Here is a 27,488-nt window from a genome sequence, read left to right as displayed (position 1 = left end):
ACTCATAGTAAGAGTTGACCAGCTGGCAAGTGTCTTCACTGACATTTTCATGCTCTCCCTGACCCAGCTTGAAATACACTATATATACAAAAGTATGTGGACACCGCTTCAAATTAGTGGATTCGGCTTTGTCAGCAACACCTGTTGATATGTGTATACAATCGACCACATAGCCATGCAATCTCCATAGACAAAAATAGGCCTTACTGAAAAGCTCAGTGACTTTTAACATGGCACCATCATAGGATACCACCTTTCCAACTAGTCAGTTTGTCAAATTTCTGCCCTGCTAGAGCTGCCCCGGGCAATTGTAAGCGCTCTTATTGAGAAGTGGAAATGCCTAGCGGCAGCCACAAAGTGGTAGGCCACACAAGCTCACAGAGCGGAACCGCTGAATGCTGAAGCCTAGGTTGCAGCACTCAGTACTGAGTTCCAAACTGCATCTGGAAGCAACATCAGCACAAGAACTGTTCATCCAGGGCTTCGTGAAATGGGTTTCCCTGGCCAAGCAGTCACACACAAGCTTAAGATCACCATGTACAATGCCAAGCGTCGGCTGGAGTGGTGTGAAGCTCACCGCCATTGGACTCTAGAGCAGTGGAAATGCGTTCTCTGGAGTCATGAATCACGTTTCACCATCTGGTAGTCTGAAGGACGAATCTAGGTTTGGCGTATGCCAGGATAATACTACCTGCCCCAATGCATAGTGGCAACTTTAAAGTTTGGTGGAGGAAGAATAATGGTCTGGGGCTGTTTTTCATGGTTTGGGCTGGGCCCCTTTGTTCCAGTGAAGGGAAATCTAAATGCTACAGCATACAATTGCATTGTAGACGATTCTGGGCTTCCACCTTTGTGGCAACAGTTTGAGGAAGGCCCTTTCCTGTTTCAGCATGACAGCAATTCAATGGCTCAGACACGAGACGTATGTGGCTGGGTCTACAGAAAATCACGGACTACAACAAGAAAACCAGCCACTTCACGGACACCGACGTCTTGCTTCCAGACAAACTAAACACCTTCTTTGTCCTCTTTGAGGAAAATACAGTGCCACCGACGCGGCCTACTCACAAGGACTGTGTGTTCTTCTTCTCCAAGGCCGGCGTGAGTAAGACATTTAAATTAGTTATCCCTCGCAAGGCTGCCGGCCCAGACGGTATCCTTAGAGCATGCGCAGACCAGCTGGCTGATGTGTTTACAGACATATTCAATCTCTCCCTATCCCAGTTTGCTGTCCCAACATGCTTCAAGATGGCGACTATTGAGCCTGTACCCAAGAAGGCTAAGGTTAGTGAACTAAATGACTATCCCCCCATAGCACCTACTTCTGTCATCATGAAGTGCTTTGAGAGACTAGTCAAGGATCATATCACCTCCACCTTACCTGTCACCTTACCGCCCCAATAGGTCCACAGAAGATGCAATCACCATCACACTGTCCTATCCCATCTGAACAAGAGGAATGCCTATGTAAGAATGCTGTTCATTGACTACAGCTCAGCATTCAACACCATAGTACCCTCCAAGCTCATCATTAGGCTTGAGGCCCTGGGTCTCAACTCGCCTTGTGTGATTTGGTCCTGGACTTCCTGATGGTTTGCCCCCAGGTGGTGAAGGTAAGAAACAACATCTACACTTTGCTGATCCTCACCACTGGAGCCCCACAAGGGTGTGTGATCAGCCCCCTCCTGTACTCCCTGTTCACCCATGACTGTGTGGCCATGCACGCCTCCAACTTGATCATCAAGTTTGCAGACAACATAACAGTAGTAGGCTTGATCACCAACAACAAATTAGACAGCCGGTATGTATGGGGTGAGGGCACTGGGAGTGTGTTGTCAGGAAAACAACCTGTCACTCAATGTCAACAAAAGAAATGAGATGATCGTGGACTTCAGGAAACAGCAGAGGGGGCACCCCCCTTTCCACATCGACGGGGCAGTAGTGGAGAAGATGGAATGTTTTAAGTTCATCGGCGTACACATCACAGACAAACTGAAATGGTCCACTCACACAGACAGTGTGGTGAAGAAGGCCAAACAGCGCCTCTTCTACCTCAGGAGGCTGAAGAAATTTGTCTTGCCACCTAAAACCGTCACAAACTGTTACAGATGAACAATTGAGAGCATCCTGTAACACCGCCTGGTACGTCGACTGCACCACCCACAACAGCATGGCTCTCCAGAGGGTGGTGCGGTCTGCACAACACATCACCGGGGGGTCAAGCTACCTGCCTTTCAAGACACCTACAGCACCCGATTTCACAGGAAGTCCAAAAGATCATCAAGGACAACGACCACCCGATCCACTGCCTGTTCACCCCGCTACCATCCAGAAGGCGAGGTCAGTACAGGTGCATCAAAGATGGGGCCGAGAGACTGAAAAATAGCTTCTATCTCAAGGCCATCAGACTGTATTACAGCCATCACTAACACAGAGAGGCTGCTGTCTAGATACAGACTTGAAATAATTTCCCCATCTAACAAATGGATCACTGGTCACTTTATTAATGTCGCTTTAATAATGATGTTTACATATCCTGCATTACTCATCCCATATGTATATTCAGTTTTTATATACCATCTATTGCATCTTGCCTATGCCGCTCGGTCATTGCTCATCCATATATTTATATCTACATATTCTTATTCCATCTCTTTACTTACATTTGTGTGTATTAGGTAGTTGTTGTGGAATTGTTAGATTACTTCTTAGATATTGTTGCACTGTCAGAACTAGAAGCACAAGCACTTTGCTACACTTTCAATAATATCATCTAACCAAGTGTATGTGACCAATAAAATGTGATTTGATTTGAAAAACACAGTGCATAAAGCGAGGTCCATTAAGAATGGGTTTACCGAGATCGGTATGGAAGTACTTGACTGGAATGCAAATAGCACTGACCTCAACCCCATCGAACACCTTTGGGATGAATTGGAATGCCGAATGCGAACCAGGCCTAATCGCCCAACATCAGACCTCACTAATGCTCTTGTGGCTGAATGGAAGCAAGACCCTGCAGTAATTTTCAAACATCTAGTGGAAAACCTTCACAGAAGAGTGGAAGCTGTTATAGCAGCAAAGGGGGGACCAACACCATATTAATATAAGGGCACAAGTCGAGACCCATATGCAGACACAGGAGGCAGATGGTTGAGCTCTAATATTTATTATAACCCAAGGGGTAGGCAAAAGGCAGATCGGGGACAGGCGAAAGTACATAGACCAGGTCAGAGTTCAAAGAGTACAGGGCGTTAGACAGTCTCGAGATCAGGACAGGCAGGGGTTCAGTAACCATGTCCGTCTCCAAACAGTACAAGGTGTTAGGCAGGCTCGAGGTCGGGGCAGGAAGAATGGTCAGGCAGGCGGGTTTGGTGTCAGGACAGGCACGGATCAAAACCAGGAGGACTAGGAAAAAACAGAGACTAGGGAAAAGTAGGGGCTAGGAGATAAATGCTGGTTGACTTGGCAAACAAGACGAAGTGGCACAGAGAAACAGAAAACACAGGTATAAATACACCGGGGATAAATAGTGACACCTGGAAGGGGTGGAGACAAGCTCAAGGACAGTGACAATTAATGATTTTGGAAGGAGATGTTTGACGAGCAGTTGTCTATATACTTCTGGTTTCAAGCAGACCGCCATAGTCCCTGTGCCCAAGAACGCCAAGGTAACCTGCCTAAATGACTACCGCCTCGTAGCGCTCACATCTGTAGGCATGAAATACTTTGAAAGGCTGATCATGGCTCACATGAACACCATCATCTCAGAAACCCTGAACCTGCTCCAATTCAAATACCACCCCAACAGATCAACAGATGCCTGCCCTTTCCCACCTGGACAAAAGGAACACCTATGTGAGAATACTGTTCATTGACTATAGCTCAGCGTTCAACACCATAGTGCCCTCCAAGTATTCACTAATTGCTCTGTAAGACTCTGACTATACAATGTGGGTAAACATAACTGATGTGTTTGCTTTGCTACTTTTATCAAATGCTGCACAACAAAATCAAATCCAACTTTATTTGTCACATGCAGCAAATACATCATTGAATAGAACCTAATTTCTTTTGCCACGTATATATATGAGCCAAAAAAAAAAAATAGAATGCTAAAATCCCTAGAAATATAAAGATATTGCTCAGCAGCAGAAGGACCTCAATGTCTGCCAGGATAGCTAACTACTACAGTATTTCAGCACAGCTGAAGAGAAAACAACCTACTATTACAGGCCCAGGCCACTAGAGGGCCTGGTCACGCCTTAAAGGGAAATTTCACCCTGACTCTGCTACAGCATATTGTCAGAACTATATGGTCTGAAAATACTCTTTGGTCTTTAGGCAACATCCAACAACCTGTAACCCCAAGCTCGTTCGATATGACCACCTGTAACCCCAAGCTCGTTTGATATGACCACCTGTAACCCCAAGCTCGTTCGATATGACCACCTGTAACCCCAAGCTCGTTCGATATGACCACCTGTAACCCCAAGCTCGTTCGATATGACCACCTGTAACCCCAAGCTCGTTCGATATGACCACCTGTAACCCCAAGCTCGTTCTATATGACCACCTGTAACCCCAAGCTCGTTTGATATGACCACCTGTAACCCCAAGCTCGTTCGATATGACCACCTGTAACCCCAAGCTCGTTCTATATGACCACCTGTAACCCCAAGCTCGTTCGATATGACCACCTGTAACCCCAAGCTCGTTCTATATGACCACCTGTAACTCCAAGCTCGTTCGATATGACCACCTGTAACCCCAAGCTCGTTCGATATGACCACCTGTAACCCCAAGCTCGTTCGATATGACCACCTGTAACCCCAAGCTCGTTCTATATGACCACCTGTAACCCCAAGCTCGTTCGATATGACCACCTGTAACCCCAAGCTCGTTCTATATGACCACCTGTAACCCCAAGCTCGTTCGATATGACCACCTGTAACCCCAAGCTCGTTCTATATGACCACCTGTAACTCCAAGCTCGTTCGATATGACCACCTGTAACCCCAAGCTCGTTCTATATGACCACCTGTAACCCCAAGCTCGTTCGATATGACCACCTGTAACTCCAAGCTCGTTCGATATGACCACCTGTAACCCCAAGCTCGTTCTATATGACCACCTGTAACTCCAAGCTCGTTCGATATGACCACCTGTAACCCCAAGCTCGTTCGATATGACCACCTGTAACCCCAAGCTCGTTCGATATGACCACCTGTAACCCCAAGCTCGTTCTATATGACCACCTGTAACCCCAAGCTCGTTCGATATGACCACCTGTAACCCCAAGCTCGTTCTATATGACCACCTGTAACCCCAAGCTCGTTCGATATGACCACCTGTAACCCCAAGCTCGTTCTATATGACCACCTGTAACTCCAAGCTCGTTCGATATGACCACCTGTAACCCCAAGCTCGTTCTATATGACCACCTGTAACCCCAAGCTCGTTCGATATGACCACCTGTAACCCCAAGCTCGTTCTATATGACCACCTGTAACCCCAAGCTCGTTCTATATGACCACCTGTAACCCCAAGCTCGTTCTATATGACCACCTGTAACCCCAAGCTCGTTCTATATGACCACCTGTAACCCCAAGCTCGTTCGATATATAACAAACATCAAAATTATCCAAACAACAAGCTGGAATGAGCTTGGGGTTACAGGTGGTTGGATGTAGCCTGAGGACCACAGAGTACCTTTCAGACCATGTCATCAAAGAAGTCTCACTCATTTCTCTTTTTACCTTTTCTCTTTGTAAAACTCAGGTAATCTGGTGTCCTTCCACAGTGCTCTGCTGAAAAATACCCTAAAGCGGCAGCATTTTGGATTCACCAGCATGAGGGAAGGGGCACGCCTTGCGGTTATGGTGCACAACAAGATTGTGGGACAAAAGAGAGCAAGGACACTGAAAAAACTAACAAAAAAACAGTAATGACACAACCACCCTATTGTTCTCTCTGCAGATTCTCCGCGGGCAGTCAGCAGGTTGTCCAGCCGGATGGACAGGTCCACCAGCTGGTCCAATGTGAGGGTGGTGTCTCGGCAGGCCATCCCCCGACGGACGTCTTTGCGCAGACTGCACCTGTAGTGATCGATCAGGGCCCTGTCGTTCCATCCCGTGCTGGCGGCCAGGGTTCGGAAGTCCAAGGCGAAATTCTGCGCACTCCTCGTCCCCTGCCTCAGGTGGAACAGACGTTCACCCGCCACTCGACCCTCGAGCGGGTGGTCGAACACTGCTCCAAAGCGGCGGGTGAACTCTGTGTAATGGTCCAACGCCGCGTCTCCCTCACTTCATATGGCTATGACCCACTCCAGGGCTTTGCCTGAGAGACAGGAGATGAGGACAGACACGCCGGGTGGACGGTCGCCAGGTAGAGCTCCAGCTGGAGTAGAAACCCCTGGCATCAGGCAGCTGTCGCTTCATACTCCCTTGGGAACGCGAGTCGAATCCCGCTGGGACCGGGTGAAGGAGGGGTGGACAGTGGGACCTGCTGTAGTGGGGCTGGTGGAGGCCCTGGAAAACCTCCTTCTCTCTCCAAAAGATCCATTGTCTTCAGCACACGATCCATGCGGTGCCCGGACATTGCAAAATGGTCGTGTGCTGCTGAACGTGCTCCTCCACTGGAACAGGGAGGGCGTCTGCTCCTGTAATGATCCTGTGTGTAGCTGGTGTAGAGAGTCAGGCAGGACAGCAGATATGAGTAATAAACGTGTTTTACTCAAAAAGACAAATATACAAAGTAACATCTTGAGCACCCTCAGACGGACCGAATTACAATAAACAATCACTCAAACACAACATGGGGAACAGAGGGTTAAATAATAAACCAGTAATTGGTTGAGCCAGGTGTGAATAAGACAAAGACAGAACAAATGGAAAATTAAAAGTGGATCAGCGGTGGCTAGAAAGCCGGTGACGTCGACCGCCGAACGCCGCCCGAACAAGGAGAGGGACTGACTTCGGCGGAAGTCGTGACAATACTTGTTCTTCCACTAGTGTTGCAATTATTGTTTTAGCTAAATAATATACATACATATCTACAATATTCTAATATACATACTGTAGGTTTAGAGCTAATCTCATCTAGCAGTGAGGTTAAGGCTTGTGGCTGTGGATAGTTTAGAGCTAGTCTCATCTACCAGTGAGGTTAAAGCATGTGGCTGAGGATGGTTTAGAGCTAGTCTCATCTACCAGTGAGGTTAAAGTATGTGGCTGAGGATGGTTTAGAGCTAGTCTCATCTACCAGTGAGGTTAAAGTATGTGGCTGAGGATAGTTTAGAGCTAAAAATACATTGAGGGCTACAGTTAGTTTGAATGCTGATAGGCTCCATTAAAACATATCAGGTCATTATTGAATCACAAAAGATTTTCAAATACTGTACTTACCCTTATATAAATCTGGTTAACTGTCTATGGACATGGCCTTCAGAATGTTTGTTCCAGTAAGGCAGAATCACTGTTTCCCATAAAGCCTTGTTTTCCAGGGGCAAAATGGGAAGGCCAAAATCTATTTCTACACCTAAGGAGCATGCCAGGGTTTAGCCCATATTACCTTACCAACTAGACTAAACATTAAAAGTTTTCTTGCAAATGAGAATTGAAAGTAAATATTCCTGCCTTAATGTTCAAGATTCACTCAGTGACGATGATGTAGTTGAAATACATGGCAAAGAACACCACAGGAATATTTTTAATAGATATTGTCTGGCTGCTTCAATATTGTAAAAAATACCTGGTGATAATATTCCCAGATAACAATTAACTAAAGAGTAGATGAGTAAATATGAACAAGAAGCACTTTATTTAATGTTGGACAATCATGAAACCATGAATCTGCAAATAATTGGAGCAAACTATTGACAGAGGTTATTCATTTACATGTTTGTCCAACAAGACAGGAGTCATCACTTTCCGTAAGCTGAGATCAATATGGGCAAAGAGGCAAAGTTATGACCACATGTATACACTGCTGATGAAAACCAACACTACCTGGTCAAGTCTTCTATGAGCAGCACACTAAACAGTGATATGATCCCCATGTGGTAAATGGAGTGTATTTTTATTTTCTGTCCAATATGCTCATTGGATGTTCTGTGTGTTCATCAGCTGTTCATCCCAAACTGGATACGGTTACAAGGGCCTCGGGTTCTGAAACGAGAAGATGGTACAAGAATCAGTGTGTGAATACGTCCTGAAGATCAGCCCCGTTCCAATTTTCTCCCTCACTCCAATCCCCAGGCCCTTATTATCTCCACTGGCTAGTCAGACATCACAGTAGTGCTTTGAAAGGGAATTGATCCTAACAATCCACCATGATCTGTGAATGGGAATGAGCATGGGAATAGCATAGGGATGTGAGCGTGTGATTGGATATGAATCAGGCAAACCTTGTTTCAGAGATATAACTAATTCAGGCTTGTCATCTCTCCAATCCAGATCCCTCTAGGACACGTCTTGCAGGATGAAAGTCTTTTCCCCATCTGTGAAGGTAAACATTTAAGGTCAGCAAAAACAAAGCAAATCTCTTTATGGACAACAACAAATTACTTCAGGTGTGCTACAGCTGCACCATTGGATGCATCACCACCTGGTATGGCAACTCCTCGGCATCTGACCGTAAGGCGCTACGTAGGGTAGTGCGTACGGCCCAGTACATCACTGGGGCCAAGCTTCCTGTCATCCAGGACATACAGTGGGGCAAAAAAGTATTTAGTCAGCCACCAATTGTGCAAGTTCTCCCACTTAAAAAGATGAGAGAGGCCTGTAATTTTCGTCAACTGTTACAGACAAAATGAGGGGAAAAAATCCAGAAAATCACATTGTAGGATTTTTAATGAATTTATTTGCAAATTATATTGGAAAATAAGTATTTGGTTACCTACAAACAAGCAGGATTTCTGGCTCTCACAGACCTGCAACTTCTTCTTTAAGAGGCTCCTCTGTCCTCCACTCGTTACCTGTATTAATGGCACCTGTTTGAACTTGATATCAGTATAAAAGACACCTGTCCACAACCTCAAACAGTCACACTCCAAACTCCACTATGGCCAAGACCAAAGAGCTGTCAAAGGACACCAGAAACAAAATTGTAGACCTGCACCAGAATGGGAAGACTGAATCTGCAATAGGGAAGCAGCTTGGTTTGAAGAAATCAACTGTGGGAGCAATTATTAGGAAATGGAAGACATACAAGCCCACTGATAATCTCCCTCGATCTGGGGCTCCACGCAAGATCACATCCCGTGGGGTCAAAATGATCACAAGAACGGTGAGCAAAAATCCCAGAACCACACGGGGGGACCTAGTGAATGACCTGCAGAGAGCTGGGACCAAAGTAACAAAGCCTACCATCAGTAACACACTACGCCGCCAGGGACTCAAATACTCAAATAAGCCAGTACATGTCCAGGCCCGTCTGAAGTTTGCTCGAGATGAATGATCCAGAAGAAGATTGGGAGAATGTCATATGGTCAGATGAAATCAAAATATAACTTTTTGGTAAAAACTCAACTCGTTGTGTTTGGAGGACAAAGAATGCTGAGTTGCATCCAAAGAACACCATACCTACTGTGAAGCATGCAGGTGGAAACATCATGCTTTGGGGCTGTTTTTCTGCAAAGGGACCAGGACGACTGATCCGTCCGTGTAAAGGAAAGAATGAATGGGGCCATGTATCGTGAGATTTTGAGTGAAAACCTCCTTCCATCAGCAAGGGCATTGAAGATGAAACGTGGCTGGGTCTTTCAGCATGACAATGATCCCAAACACAACGCCCGGGCAACGAAGGAGTGGCTTCGTAAGAAGCATTTCAAGGTCCTGGAGTGGCCTAGCCAGTCTCCAGATCTCAACCCCATAGAAAATCTTTGTAGGGAGTTGAAAGTCCGTGTTGCCCAGCAAGAGTCCCAAATCATCACTGCTCTAGAGGAGATCTGCATGGAGGAATGGGCAAAAATACCAGCAACTGTGTGTGAAAATCTTGTGAAGACTTACAGAAAACGTTTGACCTCTGTCATTGCCAACAAAGGGTATATAACAAAGTATTGAGATAAACTTTCGTTATTGACCAAATACTTATTTTCCACCATAATTTGCAAATAAATTCATAAAAAATCCTACAATGTGACTTTCTGATTTTGTTTCTCATTTTGTCTGTCATAGTTGAAGTGTACCTATGATGAAAATTACAGGCCTCTCTCATCTTTTTAAGTGGGAGAACTTGCACAATTGGTGGCTGACTAAATACTTTTTTGCCCCACTGTATATACACGGCGGTGTCAGAGACTCCAGTCACCCAAGTCATATACTGTCCTCTCAATCCGGCAAGCAGTACTGGATCGCCAAGTCTAGGTCTAAAAGGCTCCTTAACTGCTTCTACCCCTAAGCCATAAGACGGCTGAACAATTAATAAAATGGCCACCCGTACTATTTACATTGACAGCCCCCCATCCCCCTACCCCGTTGTCTTTACACTGCTGCTACTTGCTGTTATTATCTATGCAGTCACTTTACCCCTGCCTACATGTACTAATGACATCGACTAACCTGTACCACAGCACATTGACTTGCTACTGTAGCCAATTGTAATTCCACCTGATCTTCAGGACATATTCACACACTGATTTATGTAACATTTTCTCGTTTCAGAACCCTACACTGTGGATGATCAGCTGATGAACACACAGAACATCCAATTCATGCATCCTCAGAAAGATCAAACTAAACACTCTGTCACACATGTGGACTATATCACTTTTAAGTGTACTGGTCATAGTAGACTTAGCCCAGGAAGTGTTGATTTTCGTCAGCAGTGTATACATGGGGTCATGAACTTGCCTCATTGACAAAAGTGGCTTCAGCTGACGGGAAGAGATGGCCGCTGGCTTGTTGGACAAACATGTCAACGAATAACCCCTGTCAATAGTTTTCTTAAATTATTTTCAGCTTCATGATTGTCCAACATTAAATAAAGTGCCTCTGATTCTAATTTAATTGAATCTATTTAATTTAATAAAATCTAATTTACTCTAATCAAATCTAGTCTACTCTAATCTACTCTAATACAATGTACTCTAATCTAATATTTATTATTTTAATTGTTCCCTGGAATATTATCCCATACACCATCAAGCCTTCTCATCCCACTAGACACAGACGCCAAACCAACATCTATTCCACGTGGGTTCAATTTAATTTCCATGACATGGAAACAACGTTGATTCAACCAGTGTGTGCTCAGTGGGAAGTTAGTGGTGCTGGGGATGACATGATCAAAGTTCACTATAAAGAAACATAACGTATATTTTTTACAATATCAAAGCAGCCAGACAATATCTAGTAAAATGTCCTTCTGGTCCTTGCCAAGTATTTCAACTGCATCATCGTTACTGAGTGTCATAGATGTGTTCTTTGCATTCTACACATTGAGGCAGGAATATTGACCTTCAATTCTCATATGCAAGAAAAAGTTAAATGTAACATTGTGTGTTTTGTTTAGTTGGTAGGTCAGTGTTTCCCCTCCCCGCAACGTAGGTTTGATTGAATTCTAGTATTTTGGTCAGTCCCTCTGGACAGTGGTTCTCTTCAATGCTCCCTGGGGGCTGGAACTCTGTAGACAAACATTAACTTTGGGATAGACACTCTATATTTATGTTCTACTCCTTCCATTTTTACTGCATCTACCATTTGATCAACATGAAATCATCTCTGACTCTGCTGTGTCTGGTGGTATGGATGAATGTGGATGCTTCATCAGCTCAGACTGGTAAGGATGTGTTTTCCGTCACTTTCTCACATGCTTGTAGTGACCACATTGTGTTAGTATCCACCAATTGCTCTGTAAGACACTGACTAGACTATACAAAGTGAGCAAACGTAACTGATGTGTTTACTTTGCTACGTTTAGCTACTATTGTACATCATCATAGGGAAACAGCACATTACTCTTCTGATACGCAGGGAAAGTGACGACAATTTCTGCCTTCAATTCCATATTCACTTTTTATGTTTTTGACAGGACTTCAGGAATACAAACTCAGCAAAAAAAGAAACGTCCTCTCACTGTCCACTGCGTTTATTTTCAGCAAACTTAACGTGTAAATATTTGTATGACCATAACAAGATTCAACAACTGAGACATAAACTGAACAAATTACACAGACATGTGACTAACAAAAATGGAATAATGTGTCTGTGAACAAAGGGGAGGTCAAAATCAAAAGTAACATTCAGTATCTGGTGTGGCCACCAGCTGCATTAAGTACTGCAGTGCATCTCCTCCTCATGGACTGCACCAGATTTGCCAGTTCTTGCTGTGAATTGTTACCCCACTCTTCCACCAAGGCACCTGCAAGTTCCAGGACATATCTGGGGGGAATTGCCCTAGATCCTACAGGTCCCAGACGTGCTCAATTCGATTGAGATCCGGGCTCTTTGCTGGCCATGGCAGAACACTGATATTCCTATCTTGCAGGAAATCACGCACAGAACGAGAAGTATGGCTGGTGGCATTGTCATGTTGGAGGGTCATGTCAGGTTGAGCCTGCAGGAAGGGTACCACATGAGGGAGGAGGATGTCTTCCCTGTAACGCACAGCGTTGAGATTGCCTTGCACTGACACCAAACTCAGTCCGATGATGCTGTGACACACCGCCCCAGACCATGACGGACCCTCCACCTCCAAATCGATCCCGCTCCAGAGTACAGGCCTCGGTGTAACCGTCATTCCTTCAATGATAAACACGAATCCGAACATCACCCCTGGTGAGACAAAACCGCATCTCGTCAGTGAAGAGCACTTTTGCCAGTCCTGCCTGGTCCAACGACGGTGGGTTTGTGCCCATAGCCAACGTTTTTGCCGGTGATGTCTGGTGAGGTCCTGCCTTACAACAGGCCTTCAAGCCCTCAGGCCTTCCTCTATCAGCCTATTGCGGACAGTCTGAGCACTGATGGAAGGATTGTGCGTTCCTGGTGTAACTCGGGCAGTTGTTGTTGCCATCCAACGTAAAGAGTAAATAATAAAACTCTGCAAAAAAAATCCCCTCCAAAAACCAACTCAGTGCCAAAATGGCAAGTGTGGTCTTTTGTGTGGTTCCTAGCGGTCTGTATCAGTTTCTAGTGGTTTCTAGCAGTTTTAGTGTTTTCTAGCGGTTACAAGCGAGCAAAGATGATAATGAACGTGATATCAACATAGAAGTATATTTTCTGGGTGATTTAAATATTGACTGGCTATCATCAAGCTGCCCACTCAGGAAAAAACTTTAAACTGTTACCAGTCAACCTGCCAGGGTAGTTACAATAGGTACAGGATTTAAATCATCAACATGTATTGATCACATCTTTACTAACGCTGTAAATATATACTTTAAAGCAGTATCCTAATCCATAGGATGCAATGATCACAATATAATAGTCATATCTAGGATAACCACAGTTCCAAACGCTGGGCCTAATATAGTGTATGAAAGGTCATAAAACAAGTTTTGTAGTGATTCATATATTGATGATGTAAAGAATATTTGCTGGTCTGTGGTGTGTAATGAGGAGCACTTAAAAAATAAAAGGAGAGCCGCACAATCTAGGAGCTCAGATGCAAAAATATTTATGTCCAACGTTTCAACAGACAAGCTGTCTTCATCATATCCTGACGTTGGACATATACCCTGATGAAAACAGCTTGTCTGTCATACCCTGATGAAGACAGCTTGTCTGTCGAATTGTTGGACATAAATATTTTTGCATCTGATCTCCTAGAGTGTGCTGCTCTCTTTTATTTTTCAAGTGTTCCACTCCGCTAGCCGGCACCTCGCTGCACTTGATGCATTTATGTAACTACTTATTCCAGTTAGTAATAAGCATGCACCCATTAAGAAAATGACTGTAAAAACGGTTACATCCCCTTGGATTGATGAGGAATTGAAAAAAATGTATGGTTGAGAGGGATGAGGCTAAATGTTTGGGAAATAAGTCTGGCTGCACAACCGATTGGCAAACGTACTGCAAATTAAGAGATCATGTAAACAAAACAAAAAAAACTACACAATGAAACAAAGATATAAAGAATATATGAAGAATGATAGTAAAACGTTATGGAGCAACTTAAATTACATTTTTGGGAAAAAAGCCAACTCGGCTCCTTCATTCATTGAATCAGATGGCTCATTCATCACAAAGCACACTGATATTGAAACCTACTTTAATGACCTTTTCATTGGCAAAGAAAAGCAAACTTAGGGATGACATTCCAGCAACAAACACTGGCACAACACATTCAAGTAGATCGGACCAAATTACAAAGGACAAGAATTGTACTTTTGAATTTCGTAAAGTCAGTGTGGAAGAGGTGAAAAAAGTATTTTTGTCTGTCGACAGTGACAAGCCACCGGGGTCTGACAATCTGGATGGAAAATTACTGAGGATAATAGCAGATGATATTGCCACATCTTCAATTTAAGCCTACTAGAGAGCATGTGCTCTCAGGCCTGGAGGGAAGCTAAAGTAATCCCGCTACCCAAGAATATTAAAGCCCCCTTTACTGGCTCAAATAGCTGACCAATCAGCCTGTTACCAACCCTTAGTAAACTTCTGGAAATAATTGTGTTTGACCAGATACAAACCTCGTCCACAGGCTATTGCACACATATAAGCCTGGGATATCAACCATTCAACGTTGGTCTTAGTGGGAGTGACCATAGAATTGTATGGGAATGACCTTACTGAATAAAGAATTTGTTATCATGTCCTTTGACAGCAAAAAGTTAACACAGCCACAAAGTCATAAACTCCGCCCAGTTCCACAATTTCCCTTCTTCGAGTTTCAGTTTAAACCTAATACTAACCTTTACCACACTGCTCACCTTATGCCTAACCCTAACCAATTTTGACTTTGTGGTTTTGCTATCTAGTGGAAACCATTCCCCTAGCCTCAAGAGAGAGAAAAAACAACAAGCCCTAATTTCCAGCTAGTTAATTATCAAAGGACAGAGCTAGTTAATAATGGCTTCACACAGATGAATAAAGACTACACACTTATAATCTTTGGTCGATTGTGGGGAAAACTATCCCAATAAGAGTTACAAACACAATCTCTTTACTGCCAAGACGTCTGACCGACTAATGCACAAGACACATGGGGGAAGTTCTTGTAGAGATGATTGGTTGTTAGATTAAGCCAATGAGTAATGCATTGGGAGATTATTTTATCATATTTGACATAGTGGGTTATGTCACATTGGACATTGGTGATTATTTCACACAGTCATGTCCCATTTATGAACCATTTATAAAGCATGACATACTGTTGTAGATTATTTGTAATACATTTATGTAGTGCTGATGAATGCATCATGAAGGTTTTATAAACTGATTGTCATTTGAAGCGGGACCGTCTCGGTCAATGTAGTTAGTTGCACTTTGATTGTTCAAACATGCTGTGCTTCATCTGCAGAGTACTGTGGTAAGCCTGAGGGTGAAGGGAGGAGAATGCTGCCGATTCCTAATCAAGAACGTTATGAAAATGGGGACCAAGTGGAGTATGGATGTCTTGCAACTTGTAAGAACGGAGAGTGGGATAAGACCATCAAGGGCAAAGGTCAGTTTAAAGGGGCAATCTGCAGTTGCTACACCCATTGTTGGACTTCTAAATGAATTACATGTACCAAATGATTCTTGAAGAACATAACTTATAAATGACTCATGAGCTCAGTTCAACTGTCGCACCTCATCATAACCCAAAATATAAGATTGTTTTACTCCTTTGTTTGTAAACAAAGTAAATGTAAACAAACACTATATAGCCTCAATAGATGGTTCAAAGTATAATGTTGATATCATGGATGGTCTATCCTTGCATCTATAGCTATGTCTATGAATTTGAGAGTGGTAACATTTCATCCCTCAGCTTTTAACCAAAACAGCGGTGGGGATGCTCTTTCTTCTTGTGTGTTTAATGTCTATGGCATTACTATAGTACTGTAAACATTGAAGTGCTTATTGCGTTTACTACATTTCAGGGCTTGACATTAACTTTATTACCCACTTGTCCTTTGGAAAAGTAAGACAGATTTTTGACTCGTGTGAAAGCTCAAGTCCAAATTGTGTTGTATGATGCAAGAAGACACTTTACAAAATGAAACACATTAGTATCATTATTATTACCATACAGAGAATGAGACAAATCTGTAGAATACCATCTGTCTAGAGCTGGGTAATATTATTGTTGTTGTTATTGATATTGTTGCTAGATTGCAATGTAACTGATCTAACAGTGAATGTAATGTCCAACAAAAACTGTCCGTTGGTAGACCTATATAAAGTATATATTCACTACAAACAGCACGCTCCACTCCGTTCAACTTGTACATCATCTCAATTACATTCTCTGTTTGTAAAGTGGTAGCATTTCCTTATTATTTGATGTTGAGAATATGTGCTAAACTCACAGAAAGCTGGAACTCCACTCGCTTTTTAAAAATAATTGTTTAAAAACAGCTTTTCCCTCAATTACATATTGAATGTTGCTCTCTCTCCTGGAGCAACATCCCACTTGACGTTTCATGCCCGTAAGAAACCTGTTTGAGGACAAAATAATTGCTAAAACTGAGCAAATAACTCACTAAGTACACTACAGTGCATTCGGAAAGTATTCATACCCGTATAATTTTTCCACATTTTGTTACGTTACAGCCTTATTCTAAAATGGTTTAAATAAATAAATCTACACGCAATACCGCACAATGACAAAGAGATAAGAGATTTCTAGAAATTTGGGAACATTTGTTTAAAACAAAAAACATTAATACCTTACTTACATATGAGACTTAAAATCCTTTTTCCATTGATCATCCTTGAGATGTTTCTACAACTTGATTGGAGTCCACCTGTGGTAAATTACATTTATTGTACATGATTTGGAAAGGCACACACCTTTCTAAATAAGGTCCCACTGTTGACAGTGCATGTCAGAGCAAAAACCAAGACGTGTGTCCGTGGAGATCTGAGACAGGATTGTGTCGAGGCACAGATCTTGGGAAGGGTATCAAAAAATGTCTCGAACATTGAAGCTCCCCAAGAATACAGTGGCCTCCACATTATTAAGTGGGAGAAGTTTGGAAAGACCAAGACTCTTCTTAGAGCTGGCCGCCCGGCCAAACTGAGTAATCGGGGGAGAAGGGCCTTGGTCGGGGAGGTGACCAAGAACCTGATGGTCAGTCTGACAGAGCTCCAAAGTTCATCTGTGGAGATGGGAGAACCTTCCAGAAGGACAAGGCACCTAAAGGACTTTCAGACCATGAGAAACAAGATTCTGTGGTCTGATGAAACCAAGATTGAACTCTTTGGACTGAATACCAAGCGTCACATCTTGAGGAAACCTGTCATTGTGCGGTATTGGCACTATCCCTACGGTGAAGCATAGGACGGCAGCATCAAGCTGTGGGGGATGTTTTTCAGCGGCAGGGACTGGGAAACTAGTCAGGATCGAGGTAAAGAAGGAGACACCAGGCCTCCCGGGTGGCGCAGTGGTTAAGGGCACTGTACTACAGCGCCAGCTGTGCCACCAGAGACTCTGGGTTCGCGCCCATGCTGTGACTGGGAGGTCTGTGGGGCGATGCACAATTGGCCTAGCGTCGTCCGGGTTAGAGAGGGTTTGGCCGGTAGGGAAATGCTGCAATGCTGCCGCCCCAAATTGTGAGAACAGTGCGCCACACATCACATCCGGAGGACACTTTGATTCAATTCTGATCTGAGTAATTGTTTGATGCTATTATTTTTATTTTTTTACTTGTCCATTTAAACAACTTAAGTCTATATTTTGCTTGCCTGACTATTTTGATTTTCACTTGTCCAGTACAAGCTTTAATGTCGAACCTTGCAATTGGATTGATATTTCCACACAGAGTAACACATTACACTGTTTTTACAAGATGTGGTGGAAATGGAGGAGCCAAAAGAGTGTATGGAGGAGGGTATTTGTCCATGTCTGTGCTTCACTTGCAGATTACTGTAGTAAACCTGAGGGTGCAGACACCAGAATGCTGCTGATTCCTGACCGAGAGAGATATGAAAATGGGGACAAAATAGATTATGGATGCCTTAGCGGCCCAAACACAGGCTCAAGAGGAAAAGCAACTTGCAAGAACGGAGAGTGGAGTAAGACAATCGAGTGTCAAGGTAAGTCTGTAGGACTGTATTTTAAAGTACAGAAAGTACCAGGTATTTACACGAACATATGGTAATTAGACAATTATTACCTATAAATAATTGATTACTTTGAACCCATACCACTGGGTACCGTTATCTTGGTACAAGGTAGTTACCAGAAAAAAAATCTTCACATTTAAAAATTAATCAGGCAAGTCAGTTAAGAACAAATTCTTATTTAAAATGATGGCATACCGGGGAACAGTGGGTTAGCTGCCTTGTTCAGGGGAACATTGGGTTAGCTGCCTTGTTCAGGGGAACAGTGGGTTAGCTGCCTTGTTCAGGGGAACAGTGGGTTAGCTGCCTTGTTCAGGGGAACAGTGGGTTAGCTGCCTTGTTCAGGGGAACAGTGGGTTAGCTGCCTTGTTCAGGGGAACAGTGGGTTAGCTGCCTTGTTCAGGGGAACAGTGGGTTAGCTGCCTTGTTCAGGGGAACAGTGGGTTAGCTGCCTTGTTCAGGGGAACAGTGGGTTAGCTGCCTTGTTCAGGGGCAGAATGACAGATTGTTTACTTGTCAGCTCGGGGATTCGATCCAGCAACCTTTCAGTTACTGGCCCAACGCGCTAACCACTAGGCTATCTGCCGCCCCAATTATGTTTCAGTCCCATAAAAGAATGTAACGGTAAGTCAAGGGGGGCAAAGTACGACCCCCGGGCCGCATCCCTCTCCCGGGCCCTTTAATTAAAAAAAAAAAAAATGTTTTTATTCCTTTTGTCTCCCCAATTTCATGGTATCCAATTGGTAGTTATAGTCTTGTCCCATAGTTGCAACTCCTGTACGGACTCGGGAGAGACAAAGGTCGAGAGCCGCGCGTCCTCCGAAACACAACCCACTCAAGCCGCACTGCTTCTTGACACAATGTCCACTTAACCCGGAAGCCAGCTGCTCCAATGTGTCGGAAGAAACAGCGTACACTTGGCCATACTGTGTCAGCGTGCATGCGCCTGGCCCACCACAGGAGTCGCTAGAGCGAGATGGATCTCGGCATGCCAAACCCTCTCCTATCCTGGACGATGCTGGGCCAATTGTGCGATGCCTGATGCGTCTCCCAGACACTGCCAGTTGTGACACCTGGCCATACTGTGTCAGCGTGCATGGCCCAGGGACTGAAATATAATCAGGGTGGCAGATAGCCAAGTGGTTATTGCGTTGGGCCAGTAAACAAAAGGTTGCTTAAAACGATGTTTGGCTGAATCCTGAATATAGAAAATGAATGGTGAAGTTGTCTACGGATACGGTAGACTCCTCCTTTTCATTTACTTTCTGCTTGTCCAGAATAGTTGATTGACTTCCAGAAACACACACCCTCATTACAGTTTTAAAGGGAGAATTCACTGATTTGGCCTAATTTTTCATCAAAGCTCATTAGGAATTTTAGCACCTATGACTGAAGTCAAACGAGAGTTGACTTGGAGTTGTGGTTTGATGTGGATGTTTCTTGGGTGTGTCTTTGCCATTCAATCACAACAAACAAGGACAGAAGCTAGCCAGCTTGAGTTGAAACACTGTTGAAAGCAAGCTGGCAACATGTATCATACATGGCATCAGGTTTGCTAGATTATGAGCTAGCTAATGGTAGCTAGCAGGGATCAACCCTGTCTTCAGGTGCAATGTTAGCTATGCAAATCTTCCTCTCACATCACACGTTAGGTAGAGACTATGTATTTAACTAGTTATATCACAGCCATTTATCATAGTGGCATAGCCTATCAACTGATAGCATGTAGCATAACAAGCTATAAACAAAATGGAGCTAGCTACTTTACTTAACAACAACACACCAGTCTCTTGACGGTTGACAGCGCAAGTAGAAACTAGTCAGGTGTAACATTAATCCATATCCTGGCCATCTGCCACAACTTTATGGAAGCCCATCTCTAGAGTAGGTATTTCCCGAGCAAGGGCAAATACTAACCGCACATCTTGTCTGGCGAAGAAAGTTCAAGTGCAGTGGCCGAGTTCCCAGTTGTTTTGGTCGCACTGAAGTCGGAAAGTCTGAGATATACGAGTTCCAAGTTCCCATTTGTTTTGAACACACCATTAATTGTAATGCAAACCAAGCCCTCAAGAGAATCCTGATGCAGTCACATACCAAACACGTTTTGGACAAGACTGACTTCATTACCAAAATGATAGTATATACACTTCGTAGTCAATTTTGACACTAGAATTAATGTTTCTTACTCATATTGATGATATATAGGCCTTTTAATAGAGAAGCTGCTTCTAAAGGGCAGTTGACCTTTGAAAAAGCTTTTTGCTGAGAGGGATAAATATCAACTTTGCCTAACTTAGCGGGGTGAGCGCTTTTTTATCGTTGATTATTGCAGAATGCCCCTTTAAGACAGCAGGGAAACTCATCTCTTTGACTTCAAGCAAGATACTAATATAATGTTTTTCCGTAATTGTTTTGTCTCTCAGCAGCATTTGCTAAATGTGCATTGTCATTGCCACCAACAAGAGGAACCAGTTACACACCTGCTGACAGAAATCTGTTCTTGCCTGATGAAAGTGTAACGGTGACCTGTGCCTCAGGATTCTGGAACTCTTTCTCACGTCAGACTGAAAATACAATGACATGCAAAGAGGACGGAAAGTGGTCATCTTCTACAGATTGTGAACGTATGTTCATACTCAAATCAAAACACATTTTATTTGTCACATGATTGGTAAACAACAGGTGTAGGCTAACAGTGAAATGCTTACTTCCGGGTCATTTTTCAACAATGTAGATTTAAAGATAAAAAGTCAAATGAAAATAGAAAGTGACAAATGGAGTACAAAGTTAATAACAAATAACGATAAAACAAGTAAAAAATAACATGGCTCTATACAGGGAGCAATTGTACAAAGTCGATGTGCAGGTAAATGAGGTAGTTATGTCCACATAGGTAGAGGTAAAGTGACTAGGCAACAGAAGTGATAATACACAGTAGCAGCAGTATATTGTAGGTAGAGGTAAAGTGACTAGGCAACAGGAGTGATAATACACAATAACAGCAGTATACTGTAGGTAGAGGTAAAGTGACTAGGCAACAGGAGTGATAATACACAGTAACAGCAGTATACTGTAGGTAGAGGTAAAGTGACTAGGCAACAGGAGTGATAATACACAATAACAGCAGTATATGTGGTGAGTGTGAAAGTGTGTGTTATCACTTGAACTTGCGGTAGCAGAGAGAACAGTCTATGGCTTGGGCTGCCAGGTCTCTGACCTCCTCCCTATAGGCTGTCTCATCATCATCGGTGATCAGGCCTACCATCATGTGTCGTCACCAAACTTAATGATGGTGTTGGAGTTATGCGTGGCCACACAGTCTTGCGTGAATAGGGAGTACACGAGGGGACTAAGCACGCACCCGAGGGGCCCCGTGTTGAGGGTCAGTGTGGCAGATGTGTTCGCCAGTACCCGATCTGCCTTTTGCCTATCCCTTGGGTTATAATAGTTATTGGAGCTCAACCATCTGCCTCCTGTGTCTGCATATGAGTCTCGACTTGTGCCCTTATATTAATATGGTGTTGGTCCCCCCTTTGCTGCTATAACAGCCTCCACTCTTCTGTGAAGGTTTTCCACTAGATGTTGGAAAATTGCTGCAGGGTATTGCTTCCATTCAGCCACAAGAGCATTAATGAGGTCAGGCACTGATGTTGGGCGATTAGGTCTGGCTCGCAATCGGTATTCTCTGATTGAGAACCATACTTCGGTAGCCCTTTTTTCCACCTGTCTTTGTGGGAAGTTGACTTTGTTTCGGGCACATAGCCTTTAGCTTCACGGTTTGTTTTTGTAGTGTTTATTGTTTTGTTCGGTGTCATTTTTATTAATAAAATAAAATGTACGTTCACCACGCTGCACCTTGGTCCTCTTCTTACAACAGCCGTGACAGGTACTGTATTCTCATGGTACTGTATTATGTTACTGAATCATGGTACTGTATTATCATGGTACTGTATTATCATGCTACTGTATCATGGTACTGTATTGTCATGGTATTATCATGGTAGTGTATTATCATGCTACTGTATCATGGTACTGTATTATCATGGTATTGTATTATCATGCTACTGTATTGTCATGGTACTGTATTATGTTACTGAATCATGGTACTGTATTATCATGGTATTGTATTATCATGCTACTGTATTGTCATGGTACTGTATTTTGTTTCTGAATCATGGTACTGTATTATCATGGTATTGTATTATCATGCTACTGTATTGTCATGGTATTGTATTATCATGGTAGTGTGTCATTGTAATGTATTTTCATGGTACGGTATTATGATCCCTGTTAAATCTAGCAAGCTGTCCTGATCCTCCTCCCATTACTAATGGAGATTTCACCAAGGAAAAGAGAGATGTTGAAGGTGTAATTACAGAGGTGTCCTACCAATGCAGCAGACAGTTTACACTGAGTTTCACAGGCAGCATCAGATGTCTGGATGGAAAATGGCAGAGTCCTCCAAAGTGTTTACGTAAGTACATTATTTTCAACTGGTCTGAACATGGTGTTATATCTACATATCAAGTGTATATAAATGTATGAATATGTACTGTACACTAAGTGAATGAAAAAATGACTGGGTTTCATTTCCATCAGGGCCTTGTGAGATTTCCACTTTTGATGCAGAGTACAATCTACAGAATTTACCTGAGAAAGATAATATTGCGCACGGTGAAAAAAAGACTCTTCATTGCAAAGAGGGATATTACCATCAATACAAGAGATTTCGAGCGAATATAGAAGAAATTGAGGTGAAGTGTGATGATGGAGAGTTACAGTATGGAGAACACATATGTAAGTTCATGTCATGTAAAGGAACACCCATCAGTGTAAGATAGTCATTCTCTCAACATTAAGAGTTTAACATCATCTAATATATGGAATGCATAAGTCCAGGATGCCCTGTGAGCTATCTACTGTAGATTAATACAATAGAAATTAAATACATTTTCTCATTTTGACTGAAACATTTTATTACGAAAATCAATCCACCTGTTTGATAATATTTAATGAGGCCACTGTGTGTAACCTTCTGACTGTATAACCAAAATGATTTGTTCTTTGCTTTTTAGGTAGGTATCGTTATTCTTAGGTAGATGATGAACATAATGGGTAAGTTAAATTAACAAGGAGATTGGCATGTCTTATCATCACACAAACCTTTTGAACAGTTATGAAAAGTATAATAAAAGGTATTATGAACAGTATTTCGAACAGTATTAGAAACAGTTATGAACAGTATTAGAAACGGTTATGAACAGTATTATTAACAGTTATGAAAAGTATAATGAACAGTATTGTAAACAGTATTGTATTCAATGGTATAAACAGTAATATGAATAGTATGTGATGGGGTTATCAGTGAAGCATAACAGAAACATGGAGTATAACATCACAGCAAGCAGGAGTCATTTCTCTAATCATTAAAACACAGTGAAAGTTCACATGGTTAAACACTGTCTACTCTCCTCTATAGTCAGAGCAATCAGCAGTATTACTCCACAGACTGATCTATAGTATTAGTGATCAGCCGGATTACTCCACAGACTGATCTATAGTATTAGTGATCAGCAATATTACTGCACAGACTCTGATTATCCTGTCATGTGATTTCGTTCCTACAGAGTCATGATGTTTGGTCCATCAAATGCAAGAATCCTTACAAAGACGTCTTCATGTGCAAGGAGAACATATTTGCTTTTGTGGTGTCGTCGCTTGTTTAATTTAGAAAAAATGTGAGCCATCCAGTAATGGAGCACATGAGGTGTATTTTCATCATTTGACTTTGTACCATTGTAACAAAATAACAGTATATTTCTAATCATCAGTCTCAGCTTCACTATAACAGTACAGCTATCTAAAGCTAGACTAAAATGGTACATTTGTTGTATTAGTACAAAGTGATGTGATTGTGTGAACATTCTATCAAGTTTATAAATTGCCTGGCTGGGCTGATGAAACAGTGGATTGCGCAGGCAGTTGAAACAGAGTAAATAGGCATTTTAAAGTCATAGATTTAGCCGGTGGTAGCTTGTGGAATAGGCACCGGCTGGAATGCGGTTTTAACCAATCAACATTCAGGATTAGACCGACACGCTCTATAATGTGTGAATATTCTCCTGTATCTCCCAGCTGTGTGATTCATTACCTCAAGGTGTAATATAAGTGAACAACTTATGATTGTGATTGACCTTATCAAGACAATAAAGTTGTGGAAAAGAGACGACACGTTGTCTCCATGAGTCTTTACAAGGCTACAGTACAACAGAATAAGATTTACAGATGTTAACCTAACAAATGCACATTAAAGCTGACAAACTATTTCTCAGGTCAGTATCACTTGTCATTGATTGTTGTTGTAAACCAGTTGTCTCTTATCATGCACCTGTAGCTACTAGAGTAGATCTTCTCCAGGGTCTCAGGACAGTATAAGTAATGTCTCAGTTGGTCATGCTTTTTTGTTTTACTTCTTGCCTCTGGCAATCTCAGCTTACTGGAAGTGATTACTGGAAACTGTCTTGGACAAACACATCCATATATAATTGATTGTACAACATGAATGTGTTTTTATCTACTCTTTAGTCTAGGACAAACACATCCATATATAATTGATTGTACAACATGAATGTGTTTTTATCTACTCTTTAGTCTAGGACAAACACATCCATATATAATTGATTGTACAACATGAATGTGTTTTTATCTACTCTTTAGTCTAGGACAAACACATCCATATATAATTGATTGTACAACATGAATGTGTTTTTATCTACTCTTTAGTCTAGGACAAACACATCCATATATAAATGATTGTACAACATGAATGTGTTTTTATTTACTCTTTAGTCTAGGACAAACACATCCATATATAATTGATTGTACAACATGAATGTGTTTTTATTTACTCTTTAGTCTAGGACAAACACATCCATATATAATTGATTGTACAACATGAATGTGTTTTTATCTACTCTTTAGTCTAGGGCAAACACATCCATATATAATTGATGGTACAACATGAATGTGTTTTTATTTACTCTTTAGTCTAGGAATTTCATCAAGTATTTTATACTGAAGCCACCAGACTATATCTATTAAAATGTCCCTGTGGTGTTCCTTGACATGTACTCCTGAACATTAAGGCAGGAATATTGACCTTCAATTATATGCAAGCAAACATTTGATATAATGTTTTGTTTAGGTCATAGGCTAATAATGGACAAACCCTTGCATGAGGGGCTGCCGAGTGGTGCAGCGGTCTAAGGCACTGCATCTCAGCGCTTGAGGGTCTAAGGCACTGCATCTCAGAGCTTGAGGCGGCACCCTGGTTCGATTCAAGGCTGTATCACAACCGGCAGTGATAGGGAGTCACATAAGGAGGCGCACAATTGGCCCAGCGTCGTCCGGGTTTGCCCTGTGGAGGCGATCATTGTAAATTAAAATGTGTTCTTAACTGACGTGTTACGTACGCCTCTTGGAGGCAACACCCTGCTACAACTCAAGTCCCCGTGGAGTGAAAGAGGTATGTGATTGTAGGTGCGGGTAAGGATGACAGAGACTATATCCTTTTACAGGGACTTTATTTCCATAACATGGTAATGTGGGTAAAAGGGGCTGGACGGAACCAAAGCAAAGAAAGTAAAAGTTTGAGTCCTCTCCTACCCACTACTTACCTAACCTTTCAGAACCTCCTGGCGCACCAACCAAAATACAGGGGGTAGTCCATCCAGGTCTTACCTAGTGTGCATAGACAGTTAATACTACAGGTTATGTATGCCCGCAGGGCTCTTGCCTTAACACCCCCCCCCCCCCTCCCCTCCCCTCCCCTGGGTACAAATTAAACAGAATAATACAAACTTTGGGAACAATTTCAATAATCAAAAACAGTCCTGTTGGCATACACATACCTTAGAAGTAGCGGCTACCAAATAGTGTCAACAGAACTGTCACTGGGCAACAACCAACACAAGACAGCAAAGAAGCTCTCTCTTCCTGACAAATGAACACTGGCTTTTATCCAGCTGGAGAAGGAGTTGGTAATTAAAAACAGCTGTTTCCCCTGATGAGAGGGAGGGGGGAGGGTTCAGAGCTCCAATCATTGATGGGGCCGACCAATCAGCTGCTTAGAATCCAGGAAGCCATTTCCTGAAATACACAAACACATACAACCCCAAAAAACACAGAAACTGGGGAACTTGCCTCGTAAAAAAGAAATCAGATATGGGGATGTGCTACTGAAATCAACAAGTAGCGGGAAACAACGCAATCTCAGGATGCAAAAATAGAATGTTCATTGGTATGTGAATTTTTTAAAATCAAGTAAGGTTAAAATGCCAGGATGTTATACTCGTTTCAGGTCTTCATTCAATAGAATCAGATGAACAGTTTTCCACAATGCATTGGAAGGCCCTAGTTCTCTTCAAGTAGCCAAATAACAACACTAAGCTACTTAATTCAAATCAAAATCAAATCAAATTTTATTAGTCACTTGCGCCAAATAAAACTGTGAAATGCTTACTTCCGAGCCCATTACCGGCAGTGCAGTTTAAAAAAATACTGATAAGAATAAGAGATTCTAAGAGATAAGAGATAACAAGTAATTAAAGAGGAGAACTGTCTATGACTAGGGTGGCTGGAGTCTTTGCCAATTTTCAGACACCGCCTGGTATAGAAGTCCTGTGATGTACTGGGCCGTTTGCACTACACTCCGTCGTGCCTTGCGGTCGGAGGCCAAGCAGTTGCCATACCAGGCAGTGATGCAACCAGTCAGGAGGCTCTCGATGGTGCAGCTGTAGAACTTTTTGAGGATCTTGAGGAATTTCAAAAGATTTCAAAATGTAGAACCAGGAACAGATATAGCCCTTGGTTCACTCCAGACCTGACTGCCCTTAACCAACACAAAAACATCCTGTAGCGTACAACATTAGCATCGCATAGCCCCCGCGATATGTAACTTTTCAGGGAAGTTAGGAACCAATATACACAGGCAGTTAGGAAAGCAAAGGATAGCTTTTTCAAACAGAAATTTGCATCCTGTAGCTCTAACTCCAAAAAGATCTGGGACATTGTAAAGTCCATGGAGAATAAGAGCACCTCCTCCCAGCACCCTCTGCACTGAGGCTAGGAAACACTGTCACCACCGATAAATCCACGATAATTGAGAATTTTTCTACGGCTGGCCATGCTTTCCATCTGGTTACCCCCACCCCGGTCAATAGCCCTGCACCCCCCACAGCAACTTGCCCAAGCCTCCCCATTTCTCCATCACCCAAATCC

At 42.7% G+C, this 27,488-nt stretch overlaps 1 protein-coding gene and 1 long non-coding RNA gene across 5 annotated transcripts; both read left to right on the top strand.

Moving 5' to 3' along the window:
• Window positions 1–801: 801 nt before the first annotated feature.
• Window positions 802–6,431, top strand: LOC139409531 (uncharacterized). Its single transcript, XR_011634417.1, has 3 exons — window positions 802–1,284; window positions 1,405–2,340; window positions 5,782–6,431. It is a non-coding gene; the product is annotated as an uncharacterized lncRNA (long non-coding RNA).
• A 5,147-nt stretch (window positions 6,432–11,578) lies between these two features.
• On the top strand, window positions 11,579–24,540 carry LOC139409529 (complement factor H-related protein 1-like). Of its 4 annotated transcripts, none has more exons than XM_071154805.1 (8): window positions 11,579–11,778; window positions 15,460–15,603; window positions 18,009–18,182; window positions 20,633–20,833; window positions 22,510–22,683; window positions 22,809–23,006; window positions 23,285–23,324; window positions 23,837–24,540. In XM_071154805.1, the coding sequence occupies exons 1-7, from the start codon at window positions 11,664–11,666 to the stop codon at window positions 23,302–23,304; spliced, it is 1,026 nt and encodes a 341-aa protein (XP_071010906.1). In that variant the 5' UTR covers window positions 11,579–11,663; the 3' UTR covers window positions 23,305–23,324; window positions 23,837–24,540. The 4 variants fall into 4 exon arrangements, 3 of the variants coding, with proteins under 3 accessions (XP_071010906.1, XP_071010907.1, XP_071010908.1); XM_071154806.1 differs by having other exon boundaries at window positions 11,581–11,778; window positions 20,636–20,833; XM_071154807.1 differs by lacking the exon at window positions 20,633–20,833 and having other exon boundaries at window positions 11,581–11,778.
• Window positions 24,541–27,488: the final 2,948 nt, after the last annotated feature.

This window comes from Oncorhynchus clarkii, chromosome 5 (assembly GCF_045791955.1).
Source record: "Oncorhynchus clarkii lewisi isolate Uvic-CL-2024 chromosome 5, UVic_Ocla_1.0, whole genome shotgun sequence".
NCBI lineage: Eukaryota > Metazoa > Chordata > Actinopteri > Salmoniformes > Salmonidae > Oncorhynchus > Oncorhynchus clarkii.
Note: the sequence above shows the minus strand (reverse complement) of the source record. Positions and strands in the feature narration are given on the sequence as shown.

Excerpts from the sequence above, each read along its gene's own strand:
- LOC139409529 (XM_071154805.1), top strand. The coding sequence starts at position 11,664 with ATGTTCTACTCCTTCCATTTTTACTGCATCTACCATTTGATCAACATG. Across the intron at positions 18,183-20,632 it reads TAAGACAATCGAGTGTCAAG|CAGCATTTGCTAAATGTGCA; the intron begins GTAAGTCTGTAG and ends TTTGTCTCTCAG. Across the intron at positions 22,684-22,808 it reads GAGTCCTCCAAAGTGTTTAC|GGCCTTGTGAGATTTCCACT; the intron begins GTAAGTACATTA and ends CATTTCCATCAG.